Here is a 15,012-nt window from a genome sequence, read left to right on the forward strand (position 1 = left end):
AGGGTTACAGAAGCATGTTGGCATCAGTCTTCCGTCACAGAGGCTTAGATCTTTCCAACAATAAAGATCTACAGGACCTCCTTAAGTCTTTTGAGACCACGAAGGAGCGTCGTTTGGTTACACCTGGTTGGAATTTAGACGTGGTACTAAGATTCCTTATGTCAGACAGGTTCGAACCGCTACAATCAGCCTCCCTGAAAGATCTCACCTTTAAGACTCTTTTCCTGATATGCTTAGCCACAGCTAAAAGAGTCAGTGAGATTCATACCTTCAGCAAGAACATCGGATTCTCATCCGAAACGGCTACATGTTCTACAACTTGGTTTTCTAGCCAAACACGAGCTGCCTTCTCGGCCTTGACCAATATCGTTCGATATTCCAAACTTATCGTATGGTTGGAAATGAACTAGAAAGAGTCTTATGTCCTGTAAGAGCTCTTAAGTTCTGTTTAAAACCTTTACGAGGCCCGTCTGAAGCTTTATGGTGTTCAGTTAAGAATCCATCTTTGCCTATGTCAAAGAATGCTTTATCCTATTTTATCAGACTGTTAATACGAGAAGCTCATTCCCATCTGAATGAGGAAGACCAAGCTTTGCTGAAAGTAAGGACACACGAAGTTAGAGCTGTCGCAACTTCCGTGGCCTTTAAACAAATTAGATCTCTGCAAAGTATATTCGACGCAACCTATTGGAAAAGCAAATCAGTGTTCGCGTCTTTTTATCTTAAGAATGTCCAGTCTCTTTACGAGAACTGCTACACTCTGGGACCATTCGTAGCAACGAGTGCAGTAGTGGGTGAGGGCTCAACCACTACAATTCCCTAATTCCATAACCTTTTTTAATCTTTCTCTTGAAATGTTTTATTATTGTTTTTGGGTTGTCCGGAAGGCTAAGAAGCCTTTCGCATCCTACTTGATTTGGCGGGTGGTCAAAGTCATTTCTTGAGAAGCGCCTAGATTAGAGGTTTTGATGAGGTCCTTTAGTATGGGTTGCAACCCTTCATACTTCAGCTCCTAGGAGTCGCTCAGCATCCTATGAGGATCGCGAGGCTCAGTAAGGAAGACGTACTTAAAAAGGCAGAGTAATTGTTCAAGTCGACTTCCTTACCAGGTACTTATTGATTTTTTGTTTGTTATTTTGAATAACTGCTAAAATGAAATACAAAATACTTAGCTCTTAATGTAACACATAATGCTGGTCTCTACCCACCCCCCTGGGTGTGAATCAGCTATATGATCACCGGCTAAGTTTAATATTGAAAAATTTTATTTTCATTAGTAAAATAAATTTTTGAATATACTTACCCGGTGATCATAAATTAAAGGACCCTCCCTTCCTCCCCAATAGAGACCCAGTGGGCAGAGGAGAAAATTGGTTCTGTGTTGACATGGAGTACTTGAGTACCTGCTCGACAGATGGCGCTGTTGATGTACACCCCCACCTGTATAGCGATCGCTGGCGTATTTTGTCCTTAGGTTTTTCTGTCGGGCAGCAGAGCTGACAGCTATATGATCACCGGGTAAGTATATTCAAAAATTTATTTTACTAATGAAAATAACATATTTAAACAGCTTTCTTATTTTCTAGATGTTAGATATGAATGCCCTGTACTGTACCAGATATCCTTTTCTCAACTTTAAAACTAGACAGAGTCAACTTTTGTGGCTGATTCATATGAATGCGTATAGAATCCAGCTCCTTGGCCCAACACTATTTTGTAAGTTATATTTTTTTTTTGTACAAACTCAAAATTTTCATGTGGTGTTATTTACATCTGAATTGAATTATACTTCATCTATCATACCTTATTACATAGGACATTTTATTTGTAGCACTCTATTGTGCTTCCTTACAAAAACTTCAACTTGATTCACTTGTCTTATTTACAGACTTTATTTTGATTCATTTGCATTTTTTCAGGTAGTTAATTTGAAATAAAATAAATGTTTGCTTTAACATGTGACCTAGTAACTCTTGCAAATTATTCTTACACCACTTCATTTTCTTATTATATGACCTAGGTAATATTCTTTGAAATAATAATCACTGTAATCTTTACATAAATATATTAACACTGTATATTTTCATCATATATTGAATAAAATCCCATAGTTTTAACACTAATAAACTCCTAAAGTTTACAATAACAAAGTCAAATTATGTATATAACTACTGTACTCAAACATGTATATACAGGATATATAATATTTACAATGAAAAAGTTGAGTATTGCACTTAATTCATTAATACACACATTATTTAACATTACCACACTTTTCAAGCACACTTGACTGTAAATCAAACACTTACTGCCAAACCTAAACATCACAATATACTTAAGTAATTATTTATTAATATTCCATAATAAATTCAAAACTAATGGTGTTTTTGACTTCAAAGGAATAAATGAAATTAGTAAAATTTATTTACAAGAAGCATAGCTGTACACTTTTCAGCCACAAATTAATAAAGTCCTGAGGGCATATCTAATATATGTTTAGATGGAGAAGGCTTTATGGCATTGTTCAATGTCCCAGAAGGCGTAGCTGAATAATCTGGTGTGGGAATATCCGGATCAATTTCCACTTTTCTTCTTCCAGCTAAAATTTTTTCTCTTCCATTTCCTCCCCAGTTTTCTCTGGCAGTACGATTGCGAGAAGGTGGAGGATAATCACGACCACCATAATCAGAAAAATCTGGCAATCTGGAAGATGGTTTGTTTAGCATAAAATTTGGTCCGTAATCACTCTCTCGGAAACCAGTTGGATTCTTGAAGCCATTAAAAGCGATGATTTCTGTAGTGGAAAACTTTTGTTGCTTTCCAGATCTTGAAGATTTTGAAACAGGCCCTGATGTCTCTGCCGAGGTATATTTTGGGTTTAAATTTTTATTATCTGTAGATTTTGAAGGTGAAGAGTTCTCATTGCTCTTGGACTTTGAGGATTTTCTATTATTTTCTGCATGACTAGGGGATTTGCTCTCCTGTTTTCGGCTACTTTTTTGGCGAGGTTGCTTATCTTCTCTGTCACGTGATATGTCAGGATATTTCCACTTCAAAGTCCAATCCTTTTCCTCCCCATGATTGTCAAACCATTGATCAAGACGATCCTCCATACTGCGATTTTTCCGACGGTTCATTTCAGCTGTGATGAGTTCATTGACACGGTTTCTCCTTTCAACTTCATGAGGTGTGTATTTGGTAAATGTCCTACCACTGATGTGAATTTCTTTCTCTTCAAGTGGCACCAACAAATCCATAGAGCCTCTTCGTTTGGGTGAATAAGAACGATGACTGTTATAATCTGATTTGTTTCCCATTTGAAAGCTTTCACTTCTCTTTATTCCTCGTTTACGCTCTTCTTTACTCTCTCGTTCACTACTGCTACGATCCATAAAGGTCTCGTGTCGTCGCAATGATTTCTCTGGTCTCACATACCCAAATGAAGTTGTTGATTCGGTTTCAATTGTTCGAGGGCTTGGCAAAGGTTGATTGCTTCTTAAAAGTGTTTCAGTATCGCTAGTTTCAGCTGGTGATTCAAATTCAAGATAAAGAACAGGATCTATCTGACTTCCATTTCCTACTATGGAATTTCTAGAACGTGACCTAGATGGCAAATGAGGTACGCGAGTTGGTACAATTTCCAATTCTTCAGTCACAATATTTTCTGGGCTTGCACGATCTTCAAAAGTATCCTTTAATAATGGATTTTCTTTTACAGTTTCTTGAGAAGCAAGACTTAATGATGACTCTGCACTTCTTAAAACACTTTCAAGGCCAGTCATAACTGCCTCTACTTCTCTCTCACTAACATCTCTCCTAGCAAGTTTATTACTATCTCTCTCTCTTTGTTCCCCCCGTCCATCCTTGTTATCAATTTTGTCTTCTTTTTTCAGCAAATCAGTTTTGTCTGAGCCTTTTTTACTCTCTGATTTCGTTACTTCTATTGGGTCAGACATCATAACTAAATTTTCATAATGTCTCACAGACTCGCGAACATTTGGCCCATCTCCATTTGGGTCCTCATTTTCCCTCGACTCTAGGCTGCCCTTTGTCTCAACTGAGCTCTGACTCTTACTGGAGCCATGGGAGCCCCGGGTGTTGTTTTTATCTATAAAGATTCTATCATTTGCAACAGTGATTGCTTCATACACCACGACATCACGTTCGTAATCCAGGTCACCCTCATCACTGCCACTACGAGGTTTATCAATAGGTGACCTACTTAAGCCTTTGCTCCGAGATGAGTCGTGGAATGGAACATTCATATATTCCGGATCCTTCCGTTCTCCTCCTGAATTGGAGGAGGTGGAGGAAGAAGAAGAAAGAGAGGATGTTGAAGATGAAAATGGGCTTGCTGTGCCAGAGGGAGGTTTAGGAGCCTTTCTCTTTGTATTTGATGGTGATTTAGACCTAGGGGATGGGGTGTGTGAAGCTGAGGAAGAAAAACCACTTCCTTTGCTTTCTTTTGGGCCAGGGCTAGCTGATTTTTGAGCATCTGACTCTATTCCAGATGTGGAACTCTCCTCGGTTACTTGCCGTTGGCGGCTCTTGTGTCTTGAAAAACGAAGTGGCTCATGAGGAGAAACCATTCCATCAGGTGGTGAACGACCATGTTCAGTAACATTGATCTCCTCCGGGAAAGGTAATCTTTCATTACGGAATGTTATATCAGTGAGGGTGAGGGGCATATGTTCATTAAATTTTTCTTCTGTTGGGGACTTCTTTCTTTCTGGTTCTTGTGATGAACTTACTCTGCTGCAGGAACTGTTGTCCCTTTCCCGGCTTTCTTTTCCATCTGAATTTCGACTTGGGGAAGCATTGAGGCTCCTCAAGGGTGATGTCATTCTCAGCTCTGGGGTTGATGAACATGAGGACTGATTTCTGCTTCTATTCATAGGTGTCAAGTCTGATGAACTAGATGCAGACACAGGTCGTGATGATATGGCAGTTTCATCTGAAGCTATTGACATTTTGCTACTTGCTGAGTGTGAAGATGATGATTTAGGACTTCCATTCCAAATAGGAGTGAGAGATCTTTCTCCTCCTTGACTAAAAATGACAGAGTCTGTCTCCATCACATCTGTCCTCACTCCACCACTACGCAAGGGAGACAAAGAATTCCGATGCATTGTGGCATTCCTAAAAGTGTTTAGCGATGAAAGATCAGAGTCACTGACTGAAGGAGCTGGAGAAGGTGCAGCAGGAATCCCATTTTGTTCGAGTCTCCTTTGAAGTGCAGCATATCTTTCTTCAACTTCACTGCCTACAGTTTTAAGCAGAACATTTTCTTCAAGGAGTTTCTGAAAAAGAAAGAAAATATATAAATATATGCAAGATATCTTTCATTAGCTTTCAAAGTACAGCACCATGATTTTTTCAATAAAAGGAATCGATGTTTCTTTTTTTTTATTAGAATTGTAAGTAATCCTTGGTAATCATTTTGCACATGACATCCATTATTCATTGATGTAAGTTACAGAACACAAAAGAACTATAGATTTACTAAAAATACTACCCATTAATCTTACAGGGAGAAAGTAATTACAAAATAGCCAAGAGAACTACATTATCCTGTATGTTTATTTACAGTAGCGATATATTTAAAAATGAGTACTCCCGAATGTGTAACTACAGTACTGTATAGTTTTTAATATGCCCATCGAATGTGTAACTACAGTACTGTACAGTTTTTAATATGCCCAATATACATAGTTTAATCAAACTAGTTTCCCCTCAGCCTATACTGATGCGGAGTGAATCACTCAGAGGGGCTGAAAATAAACGAGCAAATAGTCTGTGTAACTCTTCCTGTCAGTAAGCTATTATGCTGGAGAAGTAAAATAATGGGCAAGCCTGGAAGTGATAGTTAAATTAAAAGGAAAGTGGAAAAAATCCAATTTATTAAATTTTTATTTTTTTATAGTGTATCTGCAGAATTGATTTTGTCTATTGCAGCTTCTAATATTTTCCTTTTTTTCAGGGCACTGATAGATCATTTGAGAATTTTCCAATACTCTATTCAAACCTCAGTATGGATATATTAAAGAGTAACATGATACTCAAGTGAGCATCCTTTTTTTTATGAAAAACTAGATACAGTATGTATACAAAATATTCGTTAACATTACCATGAAGGCAAGATTAACGTTTTTGTCTTGGGAAGATTTGATCACAAGGATTGATTGGTAGGTAGGACCAGGTGAATATATGAAAGATTATGATAATGAGGTTCCAGAGATTACTTAAAGGTTCCAATGATAGCACTGTGTGAAATCTGTTGTAAATAACTGGATGAAGATTGCTCAAAACAGCATTTAGTCACCCATAAAGAATAATAATGTTAAAGAGGACATGAAATTACCATCATTACAATGCCTTTCTGATGATGTACCTGCTAGTGGATTAAGGAAACTTTTTAGTAAATCACTTTTTTGGGCACTTTCAGGTGTAGCCAGCATTGGAGGGGTTTCATCTTTGTATACCAGATCTACTGTAAGTGTATTATTTTTTTTTTTTAAAGGCATTCAAGTTCAAATGCCAACATTCATGGGGTTATGCAATATTGTGTTGAAAATCCATTTGTTCCATAACTGGAATACAAACCTACTCTATTTATTAGTGGTGTTACTTTCGGTGCAGCTGAAAGAACGAGCCATTAAAATTTTATCGAGGGTTAACTACCCATTCAGCTAGTTACTGGGGGGTATGGGTAGAGGTAGCTTGCTACCACTCCCACACCTGTGATTTACCTCACTTTTTACTTTTGACTTGGATGGAAACCGGTTGTTACCGCCATTCCTCCTCGTCTATTTTGGACTGCCATTAATTTTTGTCTTAATTTAATTTTTTCTTATATACATTTTTATATAATTTATATATATTTTTGTATATATATATTTTGTAAGTTTCCTTTTCAGTGTTTATGCTGTGTGTGATAACGTATACGGCACGTTCTCAAGACACTTGCGCAAGGCCGGGAACCTTTCCAACCTCTCCTCCTTTGTCCATCGGTCACCTCATCGGCGGATAACCTGCCGTTGACTCGGCCGCCACCGCAAGGGAATAGTCATCATTTAGACCTTCCTCGTTCAACTATTGTCTTCGTCTTTTCCTCTTCCACAGGGAACATATGGATTTACTGAGGGAAGGGAGTGTGGACCACCTTTCCCATTCACGGGTTAGGTTGCTCTTCCGATTGTTTTTCTAATTAAGTGAAATTATAATTGTATTTTAACTTTTCAGCTTCTTCACCGCTGGGAACACTTCCCGCCGGAAGATCCAGTTGTTCTTCCGATAAGTGAATATTTATAACAGATTTAAATAATTGTAATTCTTGTTTTATTACAGTTACTCTCTGCTCTCCTTCTCCCGTCGATGTCGACTGGGGAAGGGAGTGCACAGTTCTTATTTTATGTTTGTTCTCTCGGTGGTCTCCTTTCCCGTCGCGGACTAGGGAGTTTTTTTATATAACTTAATTCTATTTTTCCTCAGTTAGCAATGCAGTTCTTTTTCATTTGACTAAGAGAGCCGACAAAGTAGAGCTGTTTCGTTCATGCCTATGGAATCTTCTGTCACTACCGCCCTGCAAAGGATGTCATCCCTTCTCCTTAGAAGTACGCCCATGGTAGCTCCTGATCAGCAGTTCATCTTCCAGGAACTAGCTCCGGTTATGCTTCCTCAGGCAGCGCTCTTGGCAGATCATCTTAAAGCGCTGCCAGTAGGTTCGCCTTCAGCGGTTGGACTAACCCTTTCCTTCCGCAGTAGAGTTTTCCTCCCAGATGTTGGGTTGTTTCTCCCTTCCGTGGTAGAACTTCCCTGCATCTTCATCACTTCATCGACTCCGACTGCTGTTGCTGTCTTTGCCTAGACTACGCTCCCCCCTTGTTGAGTCTCTCTTCTTTCGGGGAGCAGAGCATAGTCTTAGGCAAGTCTTTCCTGAGAATGATCTCTGCTCTTGTTCGCGAGAGGGGCCACTCATATAGACTCCTTCGAAGGATTGCTACTCCTGAAGATCAGCTTGCTGATCCACCGGCCCCCAGGGGCGTCATCCCTTCTCCTTAGAAGTACGCCTTCACCTCTGGTGAAGAGACACCTCTTTGGTTCTTCAGCAAAGCAGCCTTCCCCCCCGCAGAGGAGCCTCTTCTTCCATCGTCCTCTGGCCCTTGACCTTCGCCTGTTCCTGGACTTTTTCCTGACGACGCTGCAACTCGTCCTCGGATTTCGGTCCTGGACTTTTCTGTGGATGATCGTTCATGATTGCCATTGGCGGATGTTCGCCCTTCCAAAGGGCACATCCTGGTTCCATTTCAACCTTCACGCCGACCTACTGACCTGCCTTCACCGTTCCTGTCTCCTATTCATCGTCTGCCTGCTCGTGGTGCACCTCCTAAGTGTTTAGCTGCGTGCCGCGCCAACGCCCTCCAGTACACCAGCACTCACCGGCATCACGTCAGCGCCCTCCAGCACTTCAACGCTTTCCAGAGTTTCATTGCTCACCAGCATGTCAGCGCTTCAGCGCCCTTTGGTGCCTCAGCACTCGCCTATTTATCAGTGCATTCCAATACCCCAGTGATCTCCAGCACATTCTTGCCAGTCTAAGGACCAACATTTGCCAGCTTGCTCACGCACCTTCGTTCGCCAGCGCAACAGCGCTCTCATGCGTAGCACCGTTCTCTGCACACGTGTTCTCCAGCTCGTCAGCACTCGCCAGCGCGCCCACGCTCACCTGCGCACCAGCGCTCTCCGGCTTGCCAGCACTCGCCTGCGCAACAGCGCTTGCCTGCTCGCCAGTGCTCAGCGACGCTCCAGTACTCTCCTGCGCCCTCGCGTTAGAGGCAAAAAGAATGAAAAGGAAAACTTTTTGACAGGTCACCATTGCCCATTCCCCTCCCTGCAAATGCATTACAGCGCGCCTGCCGGGAAAAGAGGGAAGAGGCTTCACAGAAGGGTTCAAGATCCCTAAGATTCCATCTTCCAAGGCGTCAACCGCATTTACCATCGGTCGAGACTCCTCACAGGGAATCCTTGGTCCCATTCTCTTCAGGAGCTTTATCTGACAGTACCACTGTCAGCAAACACTATCTGGACGTTGCGAATTGCCTATCATTAGCTCGCTAATCTCTAATTGCCAGCTCGTCAATCAATTCTCTGACCACCGTTCACTAGTCCGCCGATTGCCGATTACTATCTCATCTTCCACCAATGAGAAATCATCATCCGGCTGATCGCTAGCTCGCCAGATCACCAAATGCTAGCTCATCTTTCTCTGATCAATCATTGACCACCTCCAGTCTTGCCAATTGCTAAAGATCTCCCATTGGTAGCGTGCTGATTGCTAGTCGATAACCAGTCAGTAGCTTACTGATCTCTAGCTCGCCGATCACTAGATCTCTGATTACTAGCTCGTTTATCTTCAATCATCAACCTCAGCTCGTTGACCTCTTACAATCCTAGATCTAGCACTGATTGTCAATGGCTCGCTGATCACCAACTAACGATCATTAAACCATTCTGCTGTTTCTCAGGGTTCTTCCAAGCTGATCGCCAATTCAGTAATCGCCAACCTTCCTTGGCTTGACTGACCAGACAGCCTCCGTCTGCCTGTCAGTTACCATCTTCAGCTCACAGATCGCTGATTCATCGATCATCGGCAGTTCGCTGTTCACCAGCAGTTCGTCACTCACACTCCAGTCAACCTCTACCCGTGGTTCCCTAGATCGGAAGGCAAACACCACACTTCTCGCTACTCACCGTTCGCCATCACATCGATCGGCAGCCCCCATCAGCGGCTTGTTGACAGGTGACTACTCGCGAGCACTCTCCAACTGCACATTAGCCACGATACCCAGCCTTAATGTTTGCCAGACTAATGCTGTTCTAAAGAATAGCATTAATCCCATCAGGGCAATAGTAAAGTCAAGCATTACCTTCCCCACTTCTATCAGTCAAAGGAGTTCTCTCCCAGGGAAGAATCCTTACACAGGGTATTGCGTCCCATCCTTTCCTCCACGAGTCAAGACCTCAGCATCAACAAACTCCCATGCGAGAGGATCCGTAAGGAGCTATCCCTTGGGTTAATGTCCATGCGGGACCTAAAGGACGCATATTTCCAGGCTCAAACCATCCATGTTCAAGGAAGTATCGGAGATTCAGTCTAGATAATAAAAAACACCAGTTCAGGGCACTGTGCTTCAGTCTTTTCACAGCACCCATCCTTGGCTCACAGGATCGGCTTCAGTCTCCTCCGTTTTCTGGGCAACTGACTGATCCTAGAAGACTCGGTGGCATCCTTGCGTTAGCACTGAAATTTCTTTAGTCTTTTTACTAGGATCTGGTGATCATGGTAAACCTTGGGAACTCTTCCCTACTTCCCTCTCAGAAGACGGGTATATCTAGGAATGATTCTAGACCTCAATCTCCACAAAAACCTTCTTATCAAAGACAGGATAATGAGGGTTAGAAAGGTCACAAGATCCTTTTTCAAGACGAGAAGAACTCCCAGCCCAGAGTGACAATTTCTTCTCAGACACCCATCATCCCTTTCTTGTCTAGTTCCAACGTCTCAGGATTCGTTATCTCCAGTGACGACTTGAGTCCGATTGAAATTAGGTCTTCTATTCCCCGGACATTCTGATCCCCATGCGACCAGAAGATTGGACGAACATCAAGGAATGGGTGGCAGTTGAGAATCTACGGAGAAGTGTAACCTTCTCATCCACCCCACCCACCCCCCGAACTTGATGTTGTGCTTAGACACATCAAAAGGAAGGAAGGAGGGACCTCAGGCCTCTGGACAGAGTCTGAAAGTACCTTCACTTAAATCTCTCAAGAGATGAAGATCAACTTCCGGTCCATCAATAGCCTATTAAGTTCCTGATGGGCCATTCAGTGGTGTGATGAACGACAACACCACATAGGGGCTCACATCAACAAGCAAGAAGGAACTTGCTCGCCTGGTTTAGAAGACAGTGTTCCCACACACTTTGACAGCGGGCAAATGAGTTGTGGAACTTCATGGTCTCTTTCAATATCATCCATTCATGAGAAGGGTGAAAAGCAATGTTCGGTTTTGTCCCTGAGTTTGTTGCCAAGACAGTCTCCAGAGGTGACGGATCCTAGACAACAAGTCTCCACTCGGTAACTGACGATCCAGATCATCTGTTACTGTACCCGGGATGAGGTTTGAGACTACCTCAAGAGAACGGCAACAGCCCACCCAGGTGCTTTCTCTTGTTGTCAGCACTGGGAGAGACAAGAAGAGGATCACCAAAAACATCTTTGCTGGATTCACCGAGTCATCAATTACGCTCTGAATCCAGATACAACACATCGGCCCCCTGGCCCTTCAAAGCAGATTACTCTGTGACGCAGGTTCTACAAGCAAGGGTGTGAATGCTCCAGGTGAATTTCACAACCTTTCTCCGGCAAGACGTGACCCACATCAACTCGATACCATCTCTATTGGTTCTGTGGTGGCTGCACAACAGCTACTGTAGTGGTATACCTCAAGGTCATTATTGGACTAGTAGCAGAAGGTTGGGGGTATTGTTACCCAGTTTTAGTCTGCATGAATGAAAAGGAATGACTGGCTTTTTGTAGGTTGCGCAAAACCATGACTAATTTCGTCAGCCTCGCCAACAGGCTTTGGCTCGCCACCTGACAGCTGTTCGTGGATTGCTAGCTGCCATTGAATCTCCAAATTCTTCAACTGCTCGTCGAACTCCCGCAGCTCATGGTTCGCAGACTGTTCGCAGTCCTCCAGCTTCTCGTCACTGACGTGTGACTCATCATTCTCTGGCTTCTCGCAAATTGCCAACAGCTCGCCGTTTGCCTACCTCCCATTGATCACCAGCTGGTCATCATTCTCTGGCAGCTTGTCATTCACCAATGTCTCGCCGATCTCCCACTACTAAGCGTTTGGTAGTTACCCGTCATTCTCCGGCTCCTCACAGTTTGCCAGTATCTCAGTTAGCCAGCTGCGCGATGATCACCAGCAGCTCGTAATTTGACAGTTGCTCATCTCTCTCCAGCTTTGCATAGTTCTCCTGTGACTTACCATTCGCCAGTTCCAAAGCTTTCGCCAACTTGCTTCCATTGCCAGGCCGTATGCAAACTCCTTTAAATCCGAGACCATCATCCAGACACTCTCCTTCTCGAGCTTCTCATCGCTCATCGGAGCATCAGCATTCGTAAACCCACCAGGTTCTGGTCAGTCTGAACAGAATTGTTTCTTAAACCTCCCAGTGATTAGGGCAACCTTCCTACGGACAAGGGGTACCCCTCCTTCGTGGAGAACTCGGATTTGAGCTCCGACTCATTTCTCCTTCAACTTGGACTAGAACTCATGGATGGGAAACAGAGTCGGTTCGGAGGATTCTTCAAGTGAAGAGAGGAGTTCATCTACTCCTCTGCCCAGAGAGTAGTCCCTCCATCAGCCACTGTGCAGCAATCTTCCTGCTTGCTGGAAGGATTGCCAACAGCGGCAGCAAACGGTGGTCGCCTTTCCCATCCGTGAGAGAATCTTCTTTTCCTGGTTGGTCTCCCCTCCCGGGGTTTCCTCTGATGGGGATTGGGTTCACCCATACTCAGCCATTACCCTTCAGAGCAGGCCACGTCATCAACAGTCTTGTCTCGTTAGAAGACTCGTCTTACTTACTGATGTAGATCCTGAGAGGTCCTACGAGAATTGGTTTCATCCATCCCCGCCCTTGATCTTTGGGAACAGGCCATCAGACTCGTCTTGCCCAACAGACTCGTCTCTCCAGCAAGATTTGCCTTGCCCAACAGACTCGTCTCGCCAGCAAGATTCGTCTTGCCCAGCCCAATTGACTCATCTGCAACTCTCGACGGAGATCCTTAGAGAATCCCCTCAGCAACTCTCACGGTGACATACAAGCAACTTTCACAAAGAGGTATCTTCGCTATGACTTCACGCCTGGAACCTATCCAGCTTCTCCTCTCCCAGTCTCTCTTCCGCAACAGGTTGCAAAGAGTATGTCTGGATTTCTGCATAGATCTTCGGCTTCAGCCATCCAGGTTAAGTGGACTGTAAGTGTGTATCATGGAAGGGGTATCCATCCCCTCGATGCCACTATGCCAGCATTAGGAGAGTTCCTTGGGTATCTTCGGGAGGAAGGTTCTCTCGGTCTCAGCAATGAAAGGCCACCTCTAGTCCTTGAGCCTCGCCATCAGACTAAAAGGAATTAACCTTTCCTCTACATCGGCAGTTGCTACAGTGACTCCTCATACGGAGTTCGAGCCTACAGACCATAGTCAGAAAAGAGACCTCCATCCAAGACTCCAAGCAGCAGATGTTCACCCGACCTCAATGACAGGTCTCCTGCTTGTGTTGGCTTTGGCCAAGAGTCTGCAAACCCCATGGGATGCCCTTAATGTGTCTCATTCATGACTATGGACCAGGTAAAGCTCAACCTCATTTCAGGCAGCTCAGATCCCAGAATCTGAACACTTCAGTCTGGGAGTTCTTCACCGCATGACCAATGATCCAGAATAAAAGTTACTATGTCAAATAGAAAATGGAGGCCCTACCTCAAAGGAAACTACAAGAGCTGCCCCACGAGTGGCAGCACTATTCGTCAGCTCAGGGAAAGTCAAGAGAAGGATCACCAACAACATTTTCTCGACTCGGATTCGCAAGGTCATGGACCAAATATTGAATCTTTATCCTTCTCCTCATAGAAGAGACTGAGAGCTCATAACTTTAGAGGCAGGAATATGCCCTTTGGAACTGTTACCGGGGTCTCCATCTTGAACTTTGCCTGCAAAACAAATAGGTTCAAGTGGGAAAGGTCTATGATGGGTCTCCAGCCGTCCCCCCCCCCATCCACCAGTTTCTCTACCAAGAATAGATTGCCAGTTTCTCTACCAGGAATAGATTGCTGAAACAGCCTTTGAAGTTGTATACGACCTCTTCTACGGCCCCTTTTGCCAATATCTTGGACACTTCCTCCTGTAGATGTACGGTAGGTCTATTGTAGAGCCTTTCAAGTAATATAGCCAGGCTATCCAAGTCCGAGCCAACAAGGCAGACAGTCCACGAAAGGGACTCGATACCCTGAACGGAGATCTTGTACCGTCCAGGGATTGGCCCCAATTGCTCTGTATGCATCCCCCAGTGGTGGTGAGGAGGGGGGAGTTGCCCTCCCTAGTGAGAGCCTCTACGACTCGACTTTGTCAGGAGGGGTGTCTTCTACGGCGAAAGGTTGTCTGGTAGTCCTGTTTCCTGTGCTGCTGGATGTCTGTAGGAGGCTACAAACATTTCTGTGGGGCAAGCTGTTTGAAGGGGTAATTCCTTGGAAGTTGCTAAGGGTCAGACATCCTTGGAGCCACAGTTCTCCTCATAAACTAAGACTGGTTAGCCTTTTTAATTGCTACAGTGACTTCTGTAGGTGGAAACAGCAAGGGGAAATCCACCATGTTCAAATTATTCTGGGGGACAACTGTTTGGTGCACCTGGCCAAAACAGCATCACACTTCTTTAGGATGCAGTTGCCCCACAGGGAAACTGTCTGGTGTAGTAGAAACTCCAGAGTTCTGGCACCAGATCTAGATAGATTTTCAAACTGCTTGATAATGTCCGCATTCTTCATATTCGCTGTCACAGTAAAAACGGAACACTGCTGATCAGTGATCCAACCAGGATCAGGCCTGGATGGCAGACATGGCAGCAACCTATATATTATGCATTTCAGATGCAGAAAAGGTAGACGGGAGGTTAGTCAACCCCTATCACTTGATATACTAGGTACGAGATTGGCAATGTCAGGATCAATTGGAAGAGGACTTTTGAGAGTCCTCAGAATCAACATAAAACTTCCTCTGATGAGAAAGTGCCAAAGGAGGAAGTTTTCAGGACCTGCTGGACTTGGGTGAATTCTCGAGAGCTGAGACTTTATTATCAAACAGGTCAAATGTCGAGAGTATGGTTAGAGATGCTGTACGTCAAAACAGTGTCTCGTGCTTTGCAATCGTGGGAAAATCGCATCTACGGCA

At 43.7% G+C, this 15,012-nt stretch overlaps 1 protein-coding gene across 4 annotated transcripts in view; it reads right to left on the bottom strand.

Annotated features, from left to right (window-relative positions):
• Positions 1-2,048: 2,048 nt before the first annotated feature.
• The window catches only part of mwh (multiple wing hairs), a 321,568-nt gene continuing 308,604 nt past the window's right edge, over positions 2,049-15,012 (bottom strand). For all 4 annotated transcript variants that reach the window (XM_068349762.1, XM_068349765.1, XM_068349763.1 and 1 more), the window contains exon 9: positions 2,049-5,300. In XM_068349762.1, coding sequence (XP_068205863.1) covers positions 2,463-5,300 — 2,838 coding nt within the window. In that variant the 3' untranslated portion in view covers positions 2,049-2,462. The remainder of the gene's footprint in view (positions 5,301-15,012) is intronic.

The sequence above is a fragment of the Palaemon carinicauda genome, chromosome 26 (assembly GCF_036898095.1).
Source record: "Palaemon carinicauda isolate YSFRI2023 chromosome 26, ASM3689809v2, whole genome shotgun sequence".
In the NCBI taxonomy this organism is placed as follows: Eukaryota; Metazoa; Arthropoda; class Malacostraca; order Decapoda; family Palaemonidae; genus Palaemon; species Palaemon carinicauda.